Source organism: Lonchura striata, chromosome 2 (genome assembly GCF_050655825.1).
Source record: "Lonchura striata isolate lonStrDom1 chromosome 2, ASM5065582v1, whole genome shotgun sequence".
NCBI classification, from domain to species: domain Eukaryota; kingdom Metazoa; phylum Chordata; class Aves; order Passeriformes; family Estrildidae; genus Lonchura; species Lonchura striata.
The window spans coordinates 92,318,901-92,346,483 of NC_140704.1; the positions used below are offsets into that span (position 1 = coordinate 92,318,901).

Genomic DNA, 27,583 nt, shown 5'->3' on the forward strand with positions numbered 1-27,583 from the left:
CAGTAAGCTCTGGAATGGACTCCCATTATCTCACTGTCCAGAATTTTAAAAAATGCCACAGGTTGCAAGAACTTAATGAGACTAAAAAACAGCAGGACTACTAGAAAAGAGGTCCCATATCACCTCATGGGCTAGGATTTTGGTAGCTAGAGTCATTATACAAAGAATAATATGGCTCCATTCTTACACACTGGCTGTACCAAAGCAGGCTTGTAAATAAATGGCAATGACATTGCAGTTAGAGCACATTGATCATTTACTTTTGGGTAGAAAAATGATCAATGGACTTGGACAAGCCCTTTTGTGTGGAAATGGTTCCCACTTTCATTGGAAGGAAGGCAAATGACAGGGAAAACTCCAAAAAAGACATACATTAAAATGTAGACTTTAAAGGCAAATTTCACCCTGGCACTAACTGTGGTAAGGGGTTGTAAACCTCAGTTTGAAATGGGTGCCTTGACTGTCATTTTTGTCTGAGAAAACTTCCTCCTGACTCCCTGAAGTATGACAGGTGTTACTGACAGGTGTTATTGACAGGTGAACATACTAATGGGTATGCACTTGTCTGAATGAGTGCTAGTAAGGAAAAAAAAAAAGAAGAACAGACTCAGAATGGTGAGAAAGGAAGAGAGATGATAAGGAAATAAATCTCTAGAAATAATTAGTTCTGAAGCAGTTGATAATTTAAAAGTTGTGGGAGAAGGCTGTCTGTGCAACTGTACTACAGAAATTTGAGGTGCAAAGTCCTCCACATAGAATTGAAATGAATTAATGATATATTTTCAAGGAAATAGTATGGAGGCAAGAAGGGAAAGCAGCAGTGTACATGCCAGTGAGCAAGCCTGGAATTGCTAAGAAGAGAGTAGATTGTGTTTGGGATTGGAAACATAAAATAGCATATGATTAGTGGAAGTATAAAAGTGTACATTTGAGAAACCTATTTCAGACAAAAAGAATTGAGTCAGATTTAATTCTATGGCAAGTGCTCAGACAGTTGGAGTTGACAGCAACCCTAATGTACACACAGAAAGGAGAGTGTGGTTACAGATCCACTCATATGGATTTCTAATAAAGGGTGAAAAATCTGAAGATAGGTTCCCTTGTTTTGGTCTAGCTGCTGAAAATTTGGAACGTATATTATTAGTGGTTAAGACATATGAGCTGAGTAAATGCTGGACCCCAGGGAAATTATGAACTCCATTCAGACACATGGAAACTCAGCATTACTAATAATTTCTGTGGTATTCAAACTCATTTCAGTGTTGAGTGTCAATGGCACTGTTATGAAAATAAATAATTTTCACCCCTGAGTAGTAAAGGGCTTTCTGTAACACTTCACATTTTTTTTTCTTTTTCTTTCCCCTCAGCAGTGAATAAAAAGGATTCTGATAATTCCCAGGAAGCTCAAACATCATGAAATATTTGCCTGCTAGAGCAAGTATTTGAGTTAAATAATGTCTGGTCCTTATTTTAATTCATACTAATTGCTACTGAAGACTTTACCCCTCTAATTCCACAGATGGAAGGAGGAAGAGAGATACAAAATGGGAAGGGTTTTGGCCAGGGTGTTTAATGCTAAGACTTCTATTCCTTTACCTTTGCAGCATTAACTATCCCTTCAGGCTATGGGACTTCAGGCTATGGAGACACACCAGTCAGTGAATTTCCACATTTGTCTGTTCCTTTCTCCATCCTGGAGCATTCAGTTTATGATTCCACATAGGGAGTCACTGTCTACTCTCTGCCTAACCAACAGAGGTAGTTAGGAAGTTAGGAAGCCCCCCAGGGCTGCATACAACAGGTTGGGCTTCACTGCTCACAGCTGGCACAGAACTTGCCCCTAAAGTCACAAGTAAGCATGCACAGCACTCAGGAGTTTGGTGGGAGCTTGCAGGTGTCCCTGCCTAGAAATCTGACACCAATAAAGAAGGGAAGGAAGGACATAGTTTACTAACCTTCTGCCTGAATGAGCATAATTTTTTGCTTCAGATCAATTGAGGGATTCACAAGACACAACCTTGGCTCCTGCTTCTGAGTCATACAGATTCCATTCTGGTTTACAACCATCCAGTTTCGGTCATACAGCAAACCCTGGTTTCCTACTGGCCATTCTGTAACCTGGGAAAGCATTAGGAGGGGTACAATGGTTTAAAAAATGTTAGCTGCATTAATAGATTCATCCTGAAAAGCGAAGAGAGGGAAAATAACCCCTTAATGAAACTCGTTTAAATCAGGAAAACTTATGTGAGCCAATGTCAGCTTTTTATAAGAGAAACCTTAATTGCAAATCAAAGATAAAGATATCACTGCACAAAACTGACAAAAGAAAAAATCAAATTACTCGAAGTTGTTACATATTATCATGCAGTTTAACAGAGCTATAAGAATAAACAATCTGAAATACTCTGAAAACTGTCTTCAATTTTATACTCATCCAGTTTTAGCACCTGTTCCTCCAGAAATTTTCATTTAACTTACAAAGCACAAAATTTTATGAATTAAGGCAAAACCAACCAAACAAAAGCAGGAAAACTGTGAAATTCAAAATTCTGAAAAAACTTGTTTTTCATAAAATGGGACCACTTTATCAATTAATCCATTTGAGAAAATCTCTGCCACCAAAGCTTCTGGTTTTGCTGGGAGAATAATAGTTTCTTTAAATTCCCTTACAACAAAATATATTGTCATCTTTGCTATCTGTTCTTCCATTACTTGTATAACAGTCTTTACATTCAATAGCCCATACAAGAATATTGTCCTTGCTTTCACATACATTTTTCTGGTGAAAAGAACATCTGTTTCTGATGCTACACAGATGGTAATCTTGAAATCCAAAAAGAGAGCAATTTTAGTAGCGCCTTTGGGTGACATTAATATCTGCTTTCTTCTCCAGAATATTAAAATATTGATACCATTCTTATGATATAAAGCTGGCCACTAACATATTCTTCAGCTCATGTATGCTTTCTAGTGACAGTTGAATATGGAGAAAAGTTTACAGCTGAACTTCATTGAATTCTTCTAGAAAAGCTGAGCATATCTCACATGAATTAGCCAACAAAAGACTTCAGAAAAACACTATTGAGTAAAAGATATATCAAGCGCAGCCTGATGCTATGAAGAAAAGCATGTCTGGAAGCACTGGCTAGATTAATTAAAAATCACATTTTTGTTTATTGTATGATCAACCCAAAACTTGACAGAACCTAACATATCTCATTCTTATAAACTTTTCCTATTTTTATAAAAGCCTGCAGCAGCAGTTTGACACTGACTGCCTGACTATAGAAAATTAAGGGCAGGCATGCTAGACCTGAAAACTTAAAGCATCAAAGCTAAAATAAAAATAATTTTACTACAGTGCTACCAACTATAATGAATACAGAAAATATAAAAATAAAAATTAGGAGAAGAAACATGTTCTTTCAACCCACTTGATTTATAATATTATTTGGCAATTTTTTTATGCAACTGTGGATGAAAATTCTGTGATATATAGGAATTTTAGGTCTGACAGTGTCATCTGAAATCAAATTATCCAAGTACCTCAAATTGCCAGCAATGTGAACCTCAGCTTTGTGAACCTTTGCCCTGTCTTTTTTAGGAGAGGAAACACAGCCCAAAGACTGCAATATCAGCTGAAGAACACACTTTTGTTCTTAGTGGAAATTTTTCTTTGGAGAGACCAGCATTTTTGGTTATCCTGTATAATTAGACTACAAAATGCATTTAAACAGCTGGTGATCATCTGAGAGCTGCAAGAATTTCCTGCTAACAAATCTCCCTTCCAAAAAAATAAGATCATTAATTGGTAATACATCCTCCCATGAATCAAACAGATCTCTACAGGATTTGATAGATATAGAGAGCAGAATAAACTAAAAAAGCAGAAAAATAGAAGACCACAAAGTTTCCCAGTTCCCTATTGCAACATTCAGTTGTTTTAGGGAACAGCTTCCTGAATGCTTCAGGACAGCATTCTTATTCAGGAAATTGCTTAAGCATTTGCCTTCACTGAAGGCAAGAGGCTTTATGAGCAAAATAAAACTTCTCTTTAATCAGAGCTTCAGGTAGATCTTGCATGCTGGCAGGCATTAAAGGGTAAGCCCAGCTAACTAGCTAGCAGATAGTTGGAAATAATCAACACCTTCCACTCAAGACACCTCTGACAGGTCCAAAATAATGGCAACTAACTCCATGCTTCACTCACACCACAAATGTGATGTAGCCCATGACTACAGGTCCTCAACCCATTTTCCCCCCTTCCTCTGGGTGTTTGCCATTTCAGGAAGAGTCACACACGTGTCCCTTGCAGCAAGCATCATACACATGTGCCCTGCAGTGAGTCCCTGTCCTGTCCCTGTCCTCTGTGCACTGTCAAGTGCCCAACTCCCTCTCCACTTTTCAGCTCACTGTATTGTACATGTTGCTAGAACCCTGGTAAAGGAAGTTGCAACAACAAAATAACTTGGATGGAGAGTCACAGAGGGCTCTGAACAGCCAGAGCTGGTTGCCTGCCAATACTGATGCTGGAGATGAGCAAGGAAGAGCACATTCACTTCTCTGAGCACCTAGCCCCTGTGCAGAGCATATCCTGCCCTTATTTCAAAGGGGCTGAAGGGATTGTTAAATAAAGTAAAACAGAGCAGGTTAGCACATGTGGCAGTGAGCAGTAGTGCATTATATAGCCTGTAATGTCATTTCCTGAAGTTGCCTGGCCATTTCAGGCTACCGGGACAAACTAGAAGTGGGAGGACAGAAGGAAAGCAGGGAGAGCATGGTTTTACTGATAGATACCAGCATAAACCTTCATTCCAAGCATGGCAGGTGATGATGCATCCCAGAATCATTAAATGTATGATCTTCTCTACCTGTCATGGGCATCATTGCATAATACAGCCAGTACTTTGTATTGTCCTATCTGCTTTAGTCCATCTCTTCCTATTACAAAATTAATATATCTACTGCAAAAATATGCAGGGTTGTTTGGTTTTTTCTTTATTTCAGAATTTTCTGTAAAATATTTTGGGCTGCATTTCTCCCATAGTTCACAGTAATGTCATCATGAAGTCTAACACAGTTTTTGAACACAAAAGGAATTACTGAAAAGGCTTTAAATTATCTAAGTTTAAAAATATTAGTCGTCTTACATATAATTTATCCACTGATCACTAGGAATTTGCATTGTATTTTAAAATAAAAGCTATTTTGTCTTCTTTGTTGAAAAAGCATTTTTTTTATACTCTGAAATCTACTGTAAGAATAATAAAGTTATTAATTAGTTATTACTTTAAATTCCTAACCTCTTTCGCTGGGCAGATTGCATTATATAATTATGCAAAAGTCATCAACGTGAGAGATGTTCCTGTTTAAAAATGCACGTTTAAAACACATTTTTATGTTGGAAAAAATAAAGTGGTCTGGCACAGAGGTTACTCCTCTGCTTTTCTCCATTTAATACAATAATTGTAGGGAAAAATAGCCACATTTGAGAAGTTGAGTTAGAAAATTCTGCCCTCTGCTTCCTGCACCATGTGTACAAAATCCATGGGACAACAGTGGCCAGGAACACTCCATAAAATTCTGCAGAAACCACACAACCTGCAGCGAGCTGACAATCTTCATGCCAAGCTTCATCCTCCCAGCTGCCAAAGCACTCTGCACTCTCATTTTCTCTGGAGGTCAAGAACCTCTCATACTAAACCACTTAGAATAGAACAGAGAAATCAGAGTTTAGGAGAGGAGGATATTATGTGACTCTAAAGAGGAGATCAAACAGCTGTGAGTTTGCACTCACATCCTCCTCAAATTTGTCCTCCTGCCACTAATCATCTATCCTGCAACCAGCAACTCCGTGGGTAGATTTCAATGGCAGATGGGCTGAGTCCTGCTCACAGTTATCTGGAATTTTCCACTGCACACATTATTTTAGGAAAACTCAAGTGGTCATGTAGTTACAATAAATCCTAGTTACAACACATGCTAAAGGTCTGACCTCCCATACCAGTAGAAGGCCTCCACTTGAACTTACAAATCTATGAGCTTCTGATCTCAAGTCTCAAAGCATTAGAAGATGAATGAATTTACTATAGCTCAGTATTTGAACCACTTCTACTTTTACACATCAGCTAGCTGAGTTATCCTATAACTGATAAACATGGAGATCAATTTTAATTGGGAAAATACTGTTCTAAATTTCCAGCAACTACAAAGCATCTAAAGCTATTTTAGATTAAAAACAAGACACTGATTTTCAATTCTTGGATTCCACTCAAAGACTAAAGCTACATGATTACTACTTCAGAAGTTTATATGTTTGCTGAAGTAAGGAGATAATACAATGTTAAGCGTGAAGTCTATGAAAAACCACTAAACAAATGGCAAAATAATAGTTTTGCATATGATTCAATCTTTTCACGATAAAGCCTAGAGATTCTGGTATAACCAATATTTTAGAAGGCAAAATTATTTTCATGATTTGATTCCATTTAATTGTGGTAAGGTTTCTTCTCTAGCATGTCTTGTTTCAAACTCCAGTGCATGTGACATACATTATTTTCCTGTTTCAAGGTGATACAGGCTGAAGCTGCAGTTGTGACACATAAAAACATATATATTGGAGGTTAGTGCACTCTGCAGGATCTGGCAGCCATGGCTTTCTATTCTACTCTTACTCACTGGGAAGAGACTAAGCCACTTGGTGATTTAGAATGGAATGAGTTGAGTTTTAAAGTTCATAATTTAAATAGTGGTCTATAAGATAGCATTTTTATCTCTTCTATAGGCAGACAGTGAGATTGGCAGATCTGTCACAGGCTGGTTACAAACATATGACAGGTCTAGAAGTGCCAGCCAGACTTTTAGGAAGAAAAACATGAAAAACATCTGGTGGACAGGAAGAAGGCCACAAAAGCAAACATATTTTTTGCAGGGATTTACTTCAATATAAAAACCCCATCCAAATAAAAATACTCTTTTGACATCAACTCCTGGCCTGCTCTCCCAATGCAGTGAAAGCCCTTCCCCAGTGGATAACAACAATTTCCCAGTTCTTAGGTCAACTTCTACTGTTCTTGCATATGCACTCATGTATCTTCTATAAACCACATGGAAGTGCACAAAAATTACTTTTTAAGTAGAGGAGGAGGAGAAGAGCTAAATGCTCTTTTCTAGTGAAATTCCGGTTCCTTTCAATACCATACACTAAATCCCCGTATTTATTTAATTTTCTGTTACTCTTTGGCAATACAGGCTCTGACAGTGCTTAGATTACACAGCTTTGATGTGGCTGAGGCTTTTTTATTAAAAAAAAAATCAAAACAGACTTCAAAAATTACTCTAGACATGCAAAATTAAACCTCATAATGCAGTTGCACTTTTTATATCTGTTTTTAAATTATTCAGAGCAGCTAGTGCTAGCTGCATAATCTAAGATGCCTGAGATTCCTCTTGCAGTCAATGAAAAGAAACATAAATATCCAGGAAAATTTATTTCTCTTACTGCAGATTCCTATTTTATGCTAAAATGAATAAGCAGGTACCCATCTCTCACTGCTTACAGAACAGTGTTGAGCTGTAGAGGTGGAAGCTGAGGTAAGATGAGCCCTGTTTTCACTCTGGGCCTGGCACAAGCACTCTGCATGAGGCATGAGGATTTCCCCCCTCCATATAGAAATGCAGTCCTGTTTGCCAGGGAGTACCAGATTTATGTGAATTTATCACCTAAAGCTGTTTCCCTTCACAGAGCTTGAAGAGGAGAAACCCAGCTCAGCTTGTGGGGAAACATAAGCTTCCTTTCATGCTGAGGTATGTCTTACCTGCTCCTGGGCACAATCACTTCAAAGTCTTCCTAGTGCTGAATGTTGTGGCATGTATCTCACAACACCAGCCTGCATGTCGTAAATAGAACTTAACCCCAAAGGTGCAGGAATGCTGCCAACATATTTAACATATTTCAGCAGCTTCCATACTGGGCTTCTAATACAGCTATGAAAACTGCAACACTTCAACAAAGGTTAAAAATTTTCACATTAAACAGGCAATTAATTTGATTTTCTAGACAGTTTGATCTAGTGGGAGGTTAATAAGGGGTGGAAATTGTTTGTTCAGGTCTCATTTAATGCTCAGGATTGTGCCTCTGAATTAAAGACATCATAAGCCAACCCAAATTTAAAAATACAGATGTTTAGTTGATCAGTTAATAGTGTTTAATTGCCCAACCTCTCTGCATTGAGAAAGAAAAAAAAGCACAATGTGATCAAATCAGCTGAGAAGACCTATTTAAAATGCAGAGGACTCATCACTGGATTTGACCCCAATTTTCTTTCAGATGTGAGACACTGACCTACACCAGTAAGTTTTCGTAGGGAAAGTTATACCATTATTGACATTCATTAAATCACTTCCCAATATGGTACTAAGCAGAATGGCACTCTAGGTTATGTGTGGGCCATATACCTATTTCATCATGCATTATTAAAAAAAAAAAAGTCACAACTAAGGTGATGATATTATTAACTTGGTAAAAAAGCAATTAAAATCTTCAAAGAGTGAACTTTCAAATAGCACAGCAACACTTAAATGTCATATTTCTGTTGCAAATGTATTTTTAATGATAACATTTCTTTGTAATGTAAATCAGCCGCCTCTCAATTATAACATGTTAATCAAGTTATTTCTCAATTGCTGCCTACCCGTCAATGCCTACAAATCCATCACATGTCATTCTGTAAAAGCATACTAATTACTTGATTATATTTTTGTCAAGTTTGAAAAGCCAACTATTTTCTTCGAGACAGCATATTATGTGCAGATTTGCCTGTTGTGGGGGAGGGGAGAGCAGAAGACATATTTACCCCTCCTCTGTAACTTCAGCCTAATTCAAAATCCTTCAAGGTAGCCTAACACGTGGAACTTGATCCTAGAAACTGGAAAAAAGGAAGCGTGGGTACCCACACATTGCTTCCTTCCCTTTATACACACGTCTGATGAAAAACACAAGACAGAGCTGCACAAATACTTCTGAATGGTTCAAAACACATACCTCAAATGCAGAGCAGGATTTGATTGGGTAGAGGTAAATTTTGGTGACAATGATGGGCTTGCCACCTTTTCTACACGTTGGCACTGCAATCTCAGAAACAGTTGCCCTCACGCTTTCTGCCTCAGGCTCTGGTGGCTGCCAGCTGCCAGTTGTCTCTGCCTCAGAAGGAATATTCCTGAGTTCTCTGTCAGATATTTGCAATATTGGAGACAATTTATCCTCCTTGTTAAAAGAAAGGTGGTCATCTGGAACAGACTCTGTTGTCAGCTTTGTAACAGACTGGAAAGGAATCTCAGCATCTGAGTTGGAGAGTCTGGTGGCTATGATGAAGTTCAAAAAAGTCTGTGCATCTTCAAAAGAAGACATGTAGCCAAAGGATATTCTCACAGAACCAGTGGGACGTCCATCAACTAGGTCTATGTTATCTCCACAGACATGGCCAGCCTAGTTTGAAATAGAAAGAAAACGAGCGAGCTGTCATATTTTGATTTATTTCTCTCTAATTTTACCTAGTTATTAATGAGTCTCTTAATTATAACTTGAAAAGCTGTTGTAAAAAATAGAAGGTTAACTCATTAATACAAAGACAAAATGAAGAAAAAACCCTCAATCATCTTATGATTTACTCACACTATGAAGATAATTTTGAGCTGCTTGTCCTATTCTACTCTAGGGGAAGAGATACTTCCAAAAACATATCAAGAATCACAAAAAGGTTGTCTGAGCTGACTATCATGGGACATACAATCTCCAGGGACATTCCAGTCTCACCTGCATAGTTCACTGAGTTGCAAACTGTGATGTTATGTTCAGGTAAGTGAAAAAACCATAAAACAGCTAATTTTTGGGGGGCAGTTTTCTCAATATTCACTGGCAGAAGAGTGCCATTTTAATACCATCAGTGGCTTTATCATGGCTTGTGTTTAATAGTCCAAACAGCAGAGAACTAACTCATTTGGGATAGCAACAGAGATGTGAAGAGCAAAAGTTTCTCATTCTTTAGGTGGGTCAGTGAGTGCTGCCACTCACCACCAATGAAGCAACCTAGAGTCCCCCTTTGTTCATCCACTTAATATTAGCTCACCAGTAGACTTAAGATTTAGTCCTAACACAGCAATCCCTAACTGCAGCAGCTGTTGGTTTTTTTTTCCTCAGAATTTAATTTATTTACATATTTCTGTCACATTAAAAATGAACATGTGAATAGTTTATTTACATGAGGGCTTTTTTTTTAAGCAAGAAATGTCACAGGACAGTGAACACAGATGCCATTTATGCAAAGAGAAATGAAAACCCTACATCTATGTCAAAGCATGCAACACAGTAGTAAATATTTTAATGCAGTGTGAAGTAGTTTTTATCCTTGACAACAGAGCAGAAGCAACATTTGCAAAATTAGGTTGCATCTGTTAATATACCCTTCTGTAACCCTTCTGCCAAGTATTGCTTGATTGACTGAGGAGAGAGGTTCCTACTGTGCAAATAAGCAAACGAGCTCCTACATAACATTTTAAGAAAACTAACCACACTTCTCGAGGGACACTTGAAGACAGAAAGTCCTCCCTCACAGGCATTTTATCATGTACAACTTCATCAGGGAAGGAAGAATACAGCCAGCACCCTGGGAAAAGACGAAACTGAAGTATATGTGCAAATAACTTGATAAAAGATGCTTTCCTCTACACAGTAATGTTGTCAATAACCCATCCGGATCCTTCTCAAAGCACTGATGGGAATGGAATGTCCTCAGATAACGACTGTGTAACTGTACCACTTCATTATACAACCTTTGGAGATTAAGTGTCTCTCCATAAATTTAACTTTAGCCTATCCCCATTTAAAGGACACAGACTTAAAATAAGTCACTCACTTCTTAGCAAAATCCTCCTTGTATAAGGAGATCCAGGAGCATTGCAACTGGTTATTTGGCATTTTTCACTACAGCAAATGACAGACCATTTTTTATTTTCTCAGAGGACAGAGCTTCCATAGCAAGTCAAAGTACCATTTTGCCAAGGAAGGTATTAAAGAACTGCAGCAGCCTTTAAGAACTAAGTGCTATCAGTCCTGCATGCAAATGTGTTTGCAAAATTATCTATACATCTCTGTGAAATTATAAGGGAGCTATAATATCATTAAAGCCATTAGATTTTTTTTTTTTTTTACCTTTGGAAGAACAGCATTAATAACATTAATAAAGTTTTTGATTGTTCTGAATTAATTTACTCTAATTTCAAACTCTGACAAATATGCAGACAGGAAGACTCCTCCACTTCACTGTAATGCATCCTGCTATATATCTTTTAATGACAGCTTATGGAAAACGTTAGTAATCTTGAAAACAGTCTTTACATTCATATTCTAAAAATCTAACACGCCAGTAATCTAAGTAGATTTCATCTAAATTTGCTTCATTCTCTAAGATTCACTGTGCATTTGCCTTTATTGTTTCCTGTCCAAATTACATATGTATTTTAATTTGTAACACCCAACAGCAACAGGTCTACAAGACCTGAGCATTAGTATGTGCAATAATGAATTAGGATACTTAAAGAAAAATATGAGCGGAATTGTCCAGAAAATTCTATTCTGCTGGAAGTCTTGCAATCCAAAACCAAACAATAAGGTCCAATTTCCTATTTGCCAATGAAATAATAACAAGTAACACATACTTCTCTGCATCCATCAAATGATTTTGTTTCAATACCTCATTTCAATGAGCCAAGTTTCAATCAGTTTAGTTCTTTAACAAAGAACCAAAGAAGTGGAAAACTTAAAGAAAACAAGTCAAATTTACTTCATTCATAAAGTCACAGAAAGTCAAAACCATGGCATGTGATGCACTTTAGCTTTTAACTTCTAACCACATTCAGAAACCAACCTGCAGATTCCTTTGGATGTCCTCATTGCTTATGCCCAGATGCATCTGGCAGGCTCCCGTGTTACAGAAGCAGCCTGTGCGAACGTGTATGTTGTGAAGACTCGCCATGCTGTCCACCTTCCCAATCCAGCAGAAGATACAGGAGAAGAATGAAAAACAGACATTTTAAAGTGGTCAACAAGATACAGTGTTCTAAAGGTAGAAATCAATGGAGGTAAATTATGTCTCTAAACAATTAACAACTTACTGTGGCTTTTACCATTCCCATACAGATTTAGTATTTTTCAACTTTGTTACTTCAGCCAGAAGAAAGAAATGGTAGGAGCAGAGAGGTTTCCCTTACCATTGAGCAACTACTCCACACAAAACACACACAACCAAATCCTGAGCCTGTGAATGTCAGTACATCTGCTGAATTTTGAGGCTGTGAACAGGTTTATTCACATCAGTGCTGCTAATTACAGACCTGCAGCCAGGTGTTACTCGGTGTCTTGACAGAGTCACCACCTGCAACTGCCTCTGAAGAGACTGAAGAGAAGCCTGGGGCACCTTTTCAGGTAGCTAAAGAAAACTTTGTGTTCCAAGGATCTGAAAGTGCAAGTCCTTGTCACAGAAACTAATGGCATCTACGGGATTTTGACACCCAAGTGCTGGAAGGATCAGCATCTCAGTAAGCAGTAACATTTGCCAGGACAGGGAATGGACTGGAATACCTCCTTGAGTCTTGCACATACAACCCCTCAAGTCCCTGGTGCATTTCTTCCTCGTGCTGTTTAGTATTACACTCTTTCTTTATTATCCACTGAACACTGAATGGGGAGAAATAAAATACTTGATAACAAACTGGCATGAATAAATTATGGAAAGGAATGGAAATGATGTGCAAAGAGAACAGAAGAACGTGCCCATATGTGCCTCAGAAGGAGACATATATATGCATGCACTGGGAGGACAGCACTGCAAGCGATACGGATTTTCAGGGTTTCATAGCACAACTAAGAAACACTACAGGGATCCTCTTAGCACAGCTAAGAAACCATGGAACCTCAATGCAGGGACCTGGAAATGCTTTATATTGATCTCAAAAAGCAACAGCAGCAGCTGATAAGATTAGCTGAGCTACCACCAGCTATTTCTTTGATGAAAAATGATAAGCATTCCTTGTCAGGACTGCAAGAAAGGACAGACAAATAAATGCATGAAATCTGGCCCCCATTCTACCAGACTCCCAAAACAACCTTGCACAACTTTCATTAACCCCTCTGTGCTTTTTCTCCCTGTTTACAAAAGGAGAGCAGCAGAGAGCCTTGAGAATGACCACACTGCAGACTCGGGGGACTCCGCTGTACCAGGGACAGAATCCCCCATGCAGGAAGCTCGGGCTCAGCTGGATGCACAACAACAGCTCAGCCTAAGGGGGGTGGAAAAGGAGTGTCAACCAACTCACAGTAACTACTTCCTTAACTGTGAGCCCATGCTTCGTCTGAGGTATCAGCATAAATGTTCAACATAGCTTTTGTGGCTGGCTAAATCTCTACTGGCTTTTATTATTTTTAACATAAATTCCCTCTGTACAGAACAATGGCCCAGTATATATACCAAACACTTTCTGGTATAATTCACTGTATCTTCTGTCTGGATATGTCAATCTTCCATCTTCTGAGATCTCTGAGTTTAACTCTGTGTACCAAGCACCTTTAAAGTTACTATCTCAGTGGCTAGAAAACTCAAGCCTTCTGTTAGAACTTACTCCATGCTGAAACAATTCAGCCTAAATAGTATTTAGCTCTGCTAAAAGCAGCTCAAACAGAGTTATTGCTTTTTTTTCATGTGTGGGGCATAAGGATCTCTGCACAAAAATATGCTGTATACAAAAAAATTCTATATTGCTATAGCACACAAGTTCTCAAGTTCACATTTAAATGTGTTCTGTGCCACTGGTTCAGTTCAAAATTGTTTGATTCTCCAGCACAGACATAATCAAAATATAGACTTGGAAAGTAGAGAATACAATCAGCCCCAACATCCCTATTGATGATTAATGCCTCGGAGAATATCTTATGTTTAAAGTATGTTTCTCAGATTGAAGTTTTAGTCAAAGGCATCTGTTGAGAGAGATTGTTGTGGTGTTGCTAGCTTTATTTTGTCAGAAGACTTCAGTATGGGAACAGTGACATTTTCTTGATGTCTTTTTTAATTTAGATGAGAAAAGTTGTCATTCTGCCATAGCATGGTTTGTCATGGTGCTAGTAACTTGTGGGCGGATCTGTCATTCTGTTATTCATGACAAGCAAGGCAAAAATCATGACATACTTCACTGCTGAAACAGTACAGTATTTGGGCTTATTTACTCAGTATACAAAAACCTTTAAAATATAGAATCTTTTTACTATTAATATTTTTTAAAAGTAACATTCCTGGGGCAGCCTTGTCTATCAAAATGTAGGTAGTGTAATATAGTTTTCATGCCACATCTTCAAGGAATTGCAAACAAGATTATTTTTTTTTAAATTTTGTTAAATAAATTATTACTGTTTTTTAATAAACAGGAATTTCACTCTAGCCATGCAATTCAATCCTCACCTATACTTTAATTGTCATATATGTACGTTAGACCAGGACTACTGAGACATAAAAACATCATCATTAGAGGAATATGGGAGTTATGATTCAGGAGAAAAAAGATAAGTTATGAATAGCTTTAGTATTAGCTGATGTTCATTACCACCAGTGCGATAATGTGCACAGATCTTGGGAATGTGATGCACACTTTCACTGGAAACAATGACACCATGTAAAGAACCAGAAAAGGCAGCATTGCAAAAATATCTGTCCCTTGAATAGATGCTTGGTTTTCCCTTGGACATATGTTTTGATTTCTTCTTGTTTAGTTTCACCCTAGAAATACACTACTTGGGGAGTTAATTTAATCTCTCTCTGCAGTGCTATCACATAGCAAAACAAATACAACATAAAACATCTGTTACAGTTATTCTGATGAAGAAAAGCTTCCTTAAATAAAACACATCTTTAAAATTTCCATAAGGAGCAATAACGGATATTGAGCTCAGGGTTATGAAATACAGAAAGTCACTTGCAGCTCTCTCTGTAACAGCAGAGGGTGACTTTTGGGAACCAGGAATGAGTTCATCAATGAAGGCACAGAAGCATGAACTGTACTAATGGTACTAATGTACTTGGATTGTCAGTTTTGGTGATTCCTTGGATCTGATACTTGGAATGATTGTGCCTTGGTTTTTAAGAGATTAAAGACTACAATTAAATTCAGAACAAATGCAGTGTTTTACTGATTTCAGTCAGTGAGGACATGGTAATCAAGGCATCATGCTATCTTAGAGTCCCTTCTGTCTCTCAGAGCCCCTTGGCATTTGTTACTTTTTCTGAAGGTCTTTACTGTGGGCCTGTAGACTGCTTCACACCCCAACACTTCTGATGTCATGTTGTCTTGATTTTTGACAAGCAAAATGTGATTTTCACATTTCCAAGTCATGGTCTTGAAATCTAATAAAGATACATAAAAGAAGTTTGCATAAACAAATTTTTTAAAACAGTTATTTTTTTTTTCCATCAATGAGCTCTTCTTCAGTGTTGCCAGATTGATCAAAACCTCACATTTGGGTTTTTTTTTTTCATAGTGCTCTATCTGATAAATATAATTTTTAAAAAAATATAAAAAATATTGAAGTGTAGAGCTTTCACTTTAATGCATTACCCTACAGTAGTCCCCTCTTGGAAATCTGGTATTTCAGTTGATACTCATCAGCTGGAAAGCTCTGAGAAGAACTGAGATTCTGGTCTGTTCTGCTTTCCCATTCCCTGTCACACAATGCACTGGTGACTCCTCTGTGTTTGCTAAAGGAGTGACTGCTGCTAACAATTCACTTCAGGGCTTCTGAGGCACTCAGTGAAAGCTGTAAGTTTTTCTCTGGCTTCAGGTTCCATTGAAATTAGTCTGAAAATGATACTTGCTGTAGGTACATATATGCTAAATGAGAATAAAGATTTACAAATAGTACATAATTTTGCATTATTCCTCATCAACTAAGTCTAAGACTTTCACTAAGAATGATGAATGCTTTAGAACCCCTGCTGAAGTCATTCCCATAGGATGCAATTCTGTAGCTCTTATTCAAGCAAGTACTTATTTGTGTAAGTTATCACAATAATTATTCACATTAATAAAGAAACATTTTATAATACATCGTGAAGTGTTCTGAAAAAAAAAATCATTTAATTCAATACTGGCAAGTGCTGTCCTTCAGGATTTGGGATTAGGACTTCTCATTTTGCTTTCTACAATGCCAATGCCCAAGTATCAGAGTATCTGATGGATTTGCTCATTACAAGAATTTCTTTGCACACCACTGATGGCTGGTTATAAAACAGGCTTCAAGATGCTGTTCTCCACATCCACTGGTAAATTAATTCACTGATTCATGGCATGGAATTGGAGAAAGTAAGCTAGCTCTTTCTGTCATCCAGCATTTGACTGTGAAATGCTGTTGCTGATGCAAATGCATAATCTTATTAAATACAATTTAATAAGAAGTAGGTCAGAAGGAAAAAAAAATCAGCACTTGTTTTCAAACCATTTTGTGGTGGGGAGGGGGAGAAGGAGAGAATTTTAGTTGAGTTACAGTTTCATTAACTGTTTTAACTGCATAGTTTTCTGCTATAAAGGCTTCTTTCTTTCCATCTCAGAGAAATAATTTCTATGTGGGCAGATTCTCTCAGTATTGAGTAATCTGATTCTCTCCTTTTGCCTCTCTAGTTGTTGACAATGGATTAAATTAACCCAAGATGGGATGTATATCTCTTTTTAGTCTTCATCTGTTCATCACTTACTCTGACCAAAATCCCTTTGGTAGAAGATAGTGAAATATTAGACAGAGACATTGAAATGTAATAATATTGTCAAGTTCAGTGTCCTGAATATACTTGTTCAGTATAAATGCTATCTTACCAGGAACTTTACAGTCGATGTGATAATTTTCTCAGCTAGTTTTAAAGACAGTCAAATAGCAGGTTAGATTGCATGGGAGATAAACAAGCTGGAAATATTAGCAAAATTCAAAATATGTGGGTTGCCACTCTGCAGGAATTCTCATTTAGGAGATGCCATATACATAGTGAACTGCAGGTTCTTCATGCATAAAGGAGTAACAATAATTTTGCATTTCTGACAACCAGAAGCTAGAAGATTTCTTGGGGATAGGGTAGCTATAAAAATAAAATGAAACAATGAAACACAGCCTTGTTAATGGATGACCTAACATTTTTTTCTACTGTTTTTTATTTCCTGCTGAATACACAAGGGAATTTGAATCCAACTATTTGAAATGGAACAGACCGATGAGTAAGCTAAACACCTTGGTTTTCTTTCTTTGATTTGGTGCCTTAATGACCATAGATCTGTCCAACAAATGACACCTTGTTTTCTGTTTCTTTTGGTTTATTTTCCCTCCAGGTCAAACTGCATTCATTGACAATGAAAATCTGGTTCACTAAAATGATACAGAAAGGATGGATTTCAGGAAGAAAGAAAAGCAAAGGAATTCAAGCCCTCAGTGGTTTCCTAACTGATTTCAACAAAGCATCCTCTTGTGAGTCATAGAAAAACATCTGTATCTCTCCATCCCATTGAGCATCCCCAACTATTAGGCTAAAGGTTTTTGGTCAAATTGCTGCTAGTCAGAAATGTTGAAGCCAGATGTCTTGGTTTGGAAAAACGGGTGTCTGTTAAGGAAGGCAGGAGCCTCCCCTGAAATGGAAAAAATGTAGACCCCCTTTCTCTGAATTGTTATAAATTTGAAATTAAGGGAGGCTCTCAGGCAAAAATATGGGAGAAGGAATAACAGTTCTTTATTAGGGAATAAAATAAAATCATAAAATAAACAATGCAGTGAATCAAAACAACACTGACAGAGTCAGAATACAACCTGACACCCTATTACTCAGGGTGTTGGCAGCAGTCCAATTGGGAATTATGGCTGCAGTCCTCTTGCAGTGTCAGGTGTGGTTCTGTTGGAGCAGTGATCCTGTAGAAAAGGGTGTAGTCTTCCTGCAGTGGAAGAGGCAGCTGTTCCTCTGGGAAATCTAGTGCAGGAAAAGTCATGCTGATGCTCCAGAAACTCAGGATTATATCCAGGTAGAAATGCTTGGCTCCTCCCTCTGGGCAGAGCATCTCACAATGGGATGCTACAGCTCTTATCAGTCACAAAGTGACATTCAATAGCCCATTATCAGCAGATGTCTCCTCTGAGAGAGGACTGGTTGTGGAAGAGATAAGGAAAACTGCCCACTTAACAGAAGACAACTGCCATACAGATGGCAAATGGAATACATCTTTTCTTGCAATCTGGGATACCAGAGAAAAACCAGAAGACTAAGCTATAACTCATATCTAGAGGGATAAAGGGGAATGTAGCAGATTAATACAAGTGGAAACAATGCCTAGGAATAAAACTGTGCAGTGCATGCTACTGAAAGTCCAGTGAGGTAGGTTTAATTCACGTCACAGTCAAAATCTTCTCGACCTTTTCCTCTTTCTTTAAAGGCACTTCAATCCTCTTTTGTCTGTATCTAACTCCTCAAAACAGGGATAATAGAACACAGGGATGTTGCAGGGTCAAATTCCCGTATTACTTTAATTACAGTCACAGGATCCTATATAGTGGTGTGGTGGGGTAGAGGGGTGTGGGGGCAGGAAGATGAAAAAGGAAGCAGAGCAATAGAGAAGGTGGGGCCAGTCTCTTTTTGTCTTGAAAGGATTCAGATGGTGGACTGAAACTAGACACCACATACATTCAAAGGCAGCTGATGTGCTTTTACCAAGATCAAGGACAAGGGAACCCAGTGGAAGCTCTCAAAAGTGCAGTTCTTTTGCTGGTACCATGTGTTTTTTTTCCACATTTCTCTCATGTGACAAGGTCTGTAGTTTAGAGACACAGTTTGGCCCTGTTACCAAACAGAAAATATTTAGCCTCCCTCATTCATCTTGGATTCTTTGATCTGAACAACTATGAGCATCTTTCTTTTATCTCTTTTCGTTTCCTTAGCAACGTGCAAGGACACTCCTGAGAAACAGTGTCAGACAACACCTTCAGTCTAGTCTTTCATGAGGCTTTCTAACCTTGATCAGCTCTGATGTACAGTTTAATAGTAGGCAATTTCAGGCACACTAACTCACATGTGTCTTTGTCCCCCTGCAACGAGATAAAACAGAAAGAATTCAGCCTGTACTCTGTCACTACTACCTCAGCAAGAAGAGAGCTGCATTACCTACTAACCTGGTCTGCATTTCTCACATTGAGCCTCTGAAGTACAGCACCTCCTTATGTTCAGTCAGTGATTAACGATTATGACTATGTTCGGACTTAGATCAATGAAGCTGCTTCCTATATTGTGAGCTCCTTTTTGCAAGGGCTGTCTTTGAGCACCTAGTGCCATGTCACAATAGCAAAGATCCAGATTGTAATGATTTCTTGCCAGTTTGAAGAAACAAGGTGCCATTTATTGACACACCAGTGTAGTTTACTGCATTGCTGCTATCTCCCTGGTCCAAGACATCCACAGCACAATTGGAAACTAATTGGAACCAAAGAAATCAGTATATGTTCAACAGGAATCTTCACAACAATCTTTTTGTCCTTATAATCTTGTTTGCGCTGGTCTGTCTGCCATTCCTAGCTTCCTGAAATCAATGGCTAAATCTATAGCTAAAATCAATATTGAGTAATCAACTCAGCAATTTTTAGGTAGCTATTGGGAAGATGGCCAAAAATCCCATTAAGCAAGTTAGAGAACATTTTTCTTTCCCTGAGTCATCAAAATTAATATAATGAGTGGTTATGCTTCTAAAAGCATTAGTGTAACTAGCTCAGAGTCATATGACCATTGCTGCAAAGCCATTCTTAGCTGGAATTAAAAAATGCTGTATTTCCATTTTCTGTGGCTCAGATGAAAAATGCTGCACTTACAAAATGGAATGATTGTTTTACATGGAAATAAAAAGAAACAGATGGGGGAAAAAACCCTAAGAAGCCTAAATATGAAGAGCAACAAAAATGTCTTGCTTAATATCATTCTATGAAGATTTGTTTCAAATAGGTTAAATATAGTAGGAGGTTTCCCCCCTCATTGCCCACTTTCTCCTGTAGGGATGTGGTATGCATTTCCAGACAAGTACTGACTGATCCAATTGACTTTGTATCAATTTCCTGTGCATGCAAAATGCTGTAGCTCGTTCCTTTTCTTCACTCCTGTAATTCACATATTGCCATTGCTCTAATTCTGTACACCACGTGTACAGTGGACTGGAGATGATCTTCTAGTGAAACTAAAAATATTGTCTAAGACACAATAGCAATTACTTTGAGAAATCAACCCACTTCAGGTATTGCCTGGTCCCTTTTATCAGGTAAGCAGTGATATGAATATGTATTGAACCAGCTGTGTGTATATACAAATGTATCCGCCACTTGATATCTGAAGATTTGACAGTATTTAACCTATTTTTTCTCCATTCCTGTGAGGTGAGAGTAAATTGGGAAAATAAGGCATTTAATCCTTCAAGGTGACACTGAAAGCCTACAGTAGAAGGAGGGCATTTCACCTGGCTGTTGCCAGGTCCTGGTTACTAATCTAAATCCAGCTGAACAATTTCTTAAGATATTACTAAAGGAAAAGGAAGCTTTTAAAAGAGAATATGAAACCAAAGCAGTGTGAAAAGTATTTACAGTATGAAAGCACTTCAGAACTGGCTATCACCATGATATTTACCTAGAGCAGCTGCTTCTTTTGTGCATTTCCCATCCTGCCTCACACCACTTTGTCCTGTGTTATTTTGTTTGCAGACCTATCCAAATACAAGCAGATGGAATAAGTTCTACCTGCATATACTGCTCTGTCTCTTCCCTTGTCACATCTCACCATACAACATTGCTTCATGCTTCTTGTCCAATTTTTCCTCCATCTTGGATGTCAGAAATACTCTTTATTTCTGTTTTTCTTCACAAATTGACGTCTCTTTATTTGGCCAATACATGTAATACTGGAGTCATTATTATTCTCTGCAGTGCGAGAAATTTAGTTTAAATACTAGGGGAATATTTTGCAGTACTGAATATAGTACTGCATGTATATACTGCATATAAAAATTGCTGCCATCTCTGAGAGTGTAATCATGGTGCGGTTATTTGTTTCTCTCTTTAATGAAGTTCCAGAACAAATTGCTCTGATAGGAAAGGTTTAAGTAAAGATGACCATGCAATTCTAAGATATATTTTTCTTCCTCTACATCTCAAACCACAGAGTTGAATTTAGTTCGGCTGCTAAGCTGCTTACGTGAAAATTCACTAAGATAGAATTCTTTGGATGCAGAAGGATAAATAGGATTAAATGGAAAATGAAACTTTGTTTTTTGGGGGAGTCTCATTCTGATTTTGTCTTCTTCAAGCAAGGTGCTAATATCACCAAGGTTGTGGGGTTTATCCCTATATGAGCCATTTATTTAGGGTTGAACTTGATGATCCTTGCAGATCCATTCCAATTCGGAATATTCTGTGATCTGGAACTAAAGATGTACTCCTAACATGTACTGCTAGCAGAAAGAGGCTACCGGAGTACAGAAGGTGCCACAGTGAGTGGTAGGATGTAAGTGATTTGAGGCCATACATTCCGATGGAAGACCCTGGTCTTTGCTTCAGAATGATAGAAAGCAAGGGAGAAAAGGAAAAACCCAGTGGGTCATCAAGTCAATCCTTACTTTATATTAATTTCATGGTGTCTGAAATGGAGGAAAGTGAGCGAGACAGTGGGCACATACCATAATAAGAGCAGTCATCAAACCTTTTTATAGATTTAGACTGAAGGGATGCACACTAGAAGTCGTCTCTTGAGAAATGTTGATTTTCTTACTTTTAATTGAGAAGTGGATGAAGAAAGTCAACTCAAAGTCTAGACCTCCCTTCACTCTATCTGGATTGATGAGGGTGAGCCAGGACATGGTAATGCAGGCTCCTAGGCAAAACTGATTATAATCTATGTGAGCAGGGTTCTCAGTCTTGAGAGGCAAAACTCATTCATATGCAACACTGCAGAAGAGCCTTCCTTAGGCAAACCAAAATGTTTACATTCTCTGTCTTTGGCAGCTATTCCTGTTATAGCAGTTTGTCTATCACACACAAGTGTGAAGTGGTAGGCAAGAAGGCTGAGACTGCTAATGGACTGATGCTCATTCCCTTCCTGACAGGATCTTTAGGGGACATGACAAGCATATATGTTCCCACTAAGGGAACTTTTGTAGGTGAGCCTATCACAGCAAGTTACTTGTGCTTTTAGGTTCAGGCTCCAAGCTAAGGAGGCACTGTGAAAAAGCAGAGTAGGGATGGATGCTGGTAATCCACAGCTGAAATGTGAAATGATGGTCATTTTTCAAAAAACAGCCATGATAGTTTGCTCGCTTTTTAAAGCCCATTACTGGCTCCATAATGCACAGGAGGAGAAAAAAAAAAAATATTGTCTCAGAAAATTGGAGTGGAAAAAGTTTGGTAAGGGAAGGGCTATTTTTCAATACTGGCATAACAGTGAACTGAAAGTTATGGCTGGGTAAGGGCTCTCCAGTGCATACAATTCAACAAACATTTCAGGTAAAATTCCATCTGGCCATGTGTGTCTCCTACCTCTTTCCCTTCTTCTGGCTTCCAATCTGACTTTATGGAATAAAATGTGAAGGGATTGTAAAATCACTCTGAAATTATCTACTGAACACGCAAAAAGAATTTTGCAGGTCTTGTCTCTCTATCAAAACAAAGAGAAGATTTTATAAATTATATTGGCATAGAAGGTCTCCCAGAGCAGAGATGGTGATGTTTTTCACATCTGCAAGTGTGAAGAGAACATATAACATTTGCACTTTGACCCAGTTTATAAGAAATCCACTTTTTTGTGTGGATGATTGTTGTTTCAAATCTATCTTGTCCTCTTATGACTGTTCCATTTCTTTGACATTCAAATCAGGTTGGATTTTATAGAGTTCTATGCAAGTTGTTGCTGAAAAAAAAAATATGGCAAGGATGCAAACTGAGGCTGAGTCATTGCTGTCAGTGTTTGAGAGGCTGGAAAAGACTTGGGGATGACGGAACATATGATATTCATATATGCTGAAAGCTGCAGATATTCATTGTTAATGAATGAGCTGATGATTCTCTGTGTGAAGTGTTTGCTGCATTAGCTCAGCACCAGATATATATATATATATATCTGTAACACCATCCTGTGTTATATCACAAGACCTCTTTAAAGTCTAGGTCTGATTGCTTTTATTTTTCAGGTAGCCTCACAAGGAAGCAGAAGATTGACAGTTTGCTGCTTTAATGTCAGCTCTTCTGCTTCTATCCTGCAGAGGTCCTTCATCTCTACCCCTGCACTTTTGCACCTTTCCAAATTACCAGTCTGTCATCTGTCCACACTTCATTAGCAGAAAAAATTACAATGCTGGGGAATTATCCATTCTTGACTAGACATGTATATATGAAGAAGCCATTTGGCAAAAAGGCCATCTTCATGTCCTGGACCTGTCAAGTACACATCATATTTCAACCCCTGTTCATAACAGGGGCTTTTTGATGCTGCAGTGCAAATAAACACTTAACAAAATGACAGAGGTGCTACTGCAGAGAACAGGCATCTTGCATGAAAAGAATACAGGTGTCCTCCCAAGTGATTGTAAGAACAAATTACTACTTTACTGAAGGAAATAATTTTCATGGAAGGCATTTGATGCAGCTCAAAGGAGGAAATTTAATGCAGTTTTAGTGCTCAAAGATGAGAGGTTTATGGAAATTTCAAAATGGTAGTAGATAAAGAAATGTTTCATGAAAAATCTAAATTAAAACCAAAGCTTTTGAGTGACTATTGTTGTTTGGAGTACACAAGTCCCTCTTATTTAATTGTTTTAATTACCATTTAGAGCAAAACCCTCTAAACTAGTAATTAAACTATCAATTAAACCAATGATACATATAGTATACAACACAAGTTTATTCCAAGTAGAATATTCTACGAATTACCCTGCAATAGTCACAAAGAAACATTTAAACAAAAAAGCAATAGAAATTCAACTAACTTCTATAATTATTTCACTCTCACCCTATCACTTCTTAACATCCAAATATTCTATATCATCTATATTGGGACAGGAGGCTGTAAAAATTGCTGCCGTCTCTGAGAGTGCAGTCATGACTATTTGTTTCTCACTTCAATGAAATGCCTTCATTTGCTCTTCAGAGCTGCAATGAAGGTTTTAGTCAAAGATGAACCTGAGATTGTGACTATTTCCTCTTGGTGCAATTGACCCTATGTATGTAATTCAAGAGTGTTTGTGTTTACTGGCACAATCTTGTGAGCTCCGGTAATTAAACTGATAACACCAACAAATGGCTTTCAACCATATGAGCAGATAAAAATAACTTTCTTCCCCATTGCTACACAGACAAAAGACATAATTTTTTCTCTGTTTCCATTTTTCAGCAGTGGTATTACACATCATGTATTTCACTGCACGCTTTTCACATCCTAAATATCTTGGGCTTAGTTCAGAGTTTTGAATATCATGCCAATTATGCAAATCTTGAGGCTTAAATGTAAGCTTGGTATACTCTGAAGACAGTGTCTACTTATGAAGTCTTTCTTGCCAATCTCAAGTGTTCCAAATAAACTGCTCCAATGCTCCTCATAATATTTTCTCTGGAATCAGTTGGCCATATCGTCCTTTTCAAGCTACCAAATATTAATGTCCAGTCACACCGTGCCCTACAACAGTCAATGGGCACATAACAATTGCCCGTCAGAGGGGCAAATAGAATTGGTTTGATGCCTTGTTATAAGTAATTAATTGTAAATGGGATATCATTCATAAAGGAATAGGACATTAGGTCATTTCTCCTTTAATATGCAAAGATAACCTGAGTCATTAAGTGGTGTCCACTCTTGGTAGGTAAATGCCATCCAATTTTCCCTTCATAAAAAATTCCCCAAAATGTTTTTGGGAGCCTTCTGAACCTATGTTCTGCTGACTCAACTGGATTGCATTTGGACACTGCCCTGTGAATCTGGTATGAATGTGCAGACCATAGATGCCACCAAAGCCGAGGCCACTATTTCACTTCCAAACAATTAACAAAAGTATTGGATTTAACTATGATTCGAATAAACCTATATAAATTTAGACATGCATGCAGGTATGAAGAGATTGCACAGCAAGTTTGATGAAGCTTACTTTCTGTTGTATGTATTTTATTTGTAATCATAAACAAGAAGCAGCAAATGTTTTTCTTCCCCCTTCTATAAGGTGTCTATGAAAGAATTTCATTCTGTAAAGAAGCCAATTATATATATCACACATATTGTAGCTTTGGAAAGAATAGTGCTTGTTAATTTATAAAAGTCATTAAATTGCACATTATTTTTAATTAAACAAAGTAGTGTAACAGGAACAGCAGATGAGACTGAGATGCGTTTGAAAATTTTATAGCTCTTCATTCCACATATTCTAGAAATCCTCAGAATCTGGTGAACAGTACAATCCAGATCAATAAAGAAGCTTTTTATGAGCAGCCACTGTAGCAAACAGGCACAATGGATTCATAAGACTATGAAAGAATTTTTAACTTGAGGATACAGTTGACTTGTAAAAAGTGAAACACAGCTCAGCCAATTTTACTAAAAAGTTGTGAGAAACAGAAATCAGAATAAAGGTTTTGATTTTAATCAAAGAACAGAAGCAACATTGAAGTGTTTGAGGAGTTTTACAAACTCAGTTGTGTTAATATCTCAAATCTTTTCTGAACATTGTCACACATATTGAAGGCTACATAAATGGTTAATTCCCAAAATGTGGACTGCTTTGAAATGAAATGTGGTGAACATTTTCTGCTATTTGATAGCATTGACTAAAAAAGATGGATGTGAAGAAGAGCTTATTGAGTACTCTATGTTTGGCCATCATGTTTGTTCATTAGGTTAACACCTTAAAAAAATGTCAAACTCCAAACTTGCAGCTACAAAACAAGTGCTTCACTTCTGCTCTCCCTAGTGAGAAATGTGTTTCTTCTTGTATTCTTGTAGAAGTATCTCCATGTTCCCCTCATTATTCTATTCTCTCAGGAAGCCAAGGAAAAAAACAAGTAAGCAAAACAAGAGCACTGTGGTTTTTCTGCCTTCTGCTGATGAGCAAGTGAGACACTGTCCCCTATGTGACCCACTGCCTACACTGAGCACAGCCATACACACAATTATGGTCACTCTCTGCTGAAGGGAGAAAAGCCTAATGAAACTTCATCTTAAAAATACTTGGTATCCTGATAGATAAAGACTACAAAAAGACACTGAGAAAGACAGCATTTAAGAATTTCTTGAGCTTGAATCTCATTCTTTATACTGATCATTCCACTTTATTCCGTGGTTGCTCCGCTGAAGGGAAAAGAGAACTCTTTCATTAGTGACTGCAATACTCTGAGATCTAATTTCACTTGTATGTCAAAGCTCCGAGGCAGTCTCTTTATCAGCTTTTCTAGACTTGTTCTTCAATACCCAATTTTGAGTACTCTAGAGAAGGAAGCCAGCAAAAAATCAGACTGCCTAGTCAATGTATCCTGCTAAAACAGCCCACTTCCAAAATTCCTATTTGTGGAGCAATACATCTGTAAGATATTGCCTCTGGCTATTACGTATTTTGTATTTTGCTAGCACTATTTAGTGGATTCTTTTTCTACTGCTTTAAAAATGGTGTGTATATGTGGTGCAGAGCTATGAAGAAACAAACCCAAAACCTCAGAAAGGACTACTGTGAAAAAAATATGCATTTTAGGATGAAGAATTCATTGTGAACACACTTAAATTAAAGTACAACCGTAAACTCAAGTTAAGACAAGAGAAAAACATACCTGTGAAAAGCCGAGCACTTGTCCATTTTCATCCAGCACATTAAAATTAATGATTGGACCTTGGACATCAGGATTGCTGAAATCTGTATCACTGTAAATACGTACTACAGGAGCGCCATTGGCATATTTTAAGTTAGACAGCACAGTGTAGGTGTAGTGAGCTAATGCAAAGGTATGCTGTTTTATTTTCTCCATTCCACCTACAAAAGAAAAGTGCACATACATGTCAGGTGCATTATTTTTATGGCAATGTAAAAAAAAGTACGATTTTTCAGAATGGTGTAGTGTGAGGCAATTAGCACAAAATTGATAGTTTTGTGTTTCTTTAAATGCATATACAATTTTCAAGTGTTTCTTTCCTCATATAGAAGTTTCAGAAGTAGTGTTGCACCAAGGATTTATCTGTAGTTAATTTAGTGTAGAAAGCTAAAGTTTCACTGAAATGGTTTACAGGAATTACAAGATTTATACTTCCAGTCTATACATAAAACTAAGATGTTTATACTTCCAGTCTATACATAAAACTAATTTGTTCTGGTACAAATAAACTGAAAATCAAGTTTTTCTCCAGATCTAACTCTGGAGATCATGGGAACACAGAAATCAAACTGTTATGCCTGAGATAAAATAAAAATAATAAAATTCTAAATGTAATGACTAAATTTAAATGTCATTTTACAAGGAAATTACTTG

General features: G+C 37.6%; 1 protein-coding gene across 7 annotated transcripts in view; it reads right to left on the bottom strand.

The window, feature by feature from the left end:
* Positions 1 to 27,583, bottom strand: part of MOCOS (molybdenum cofactor sulfurase) — a 213,383-nt gene that overhangs the window by 25,880 nt on the left and 159,920 nt on the right. For all 7 annotated transcript variants that reach the window (XM_021528759.4, XM_085571776.1, XM_085571774.1 and 4 more), the window contains 4 exons: positions 26,891 to 27,090; positions 11,925 to 12,041; positions 9,044 to 9,487; positions 1,956 to 2,118 (listed from right to left, as the gene is read on the bottom strand). In XM_021528759.4, coding sequence (XP_021384434.2) covers positions 1,956 to 2,118; positions 9,044 to 9,487; positions 11,925 to 12,041; positions 26,891 to 27,090 — 924 coding nt within the window. The remainder of the gene's footprint in view (positions 1 to 1,955; positions 2,119 to 9,043; positions 9,488 to 11,924; positions 12,042 to 26,890; positions 27,091 to 27,583) is intronic.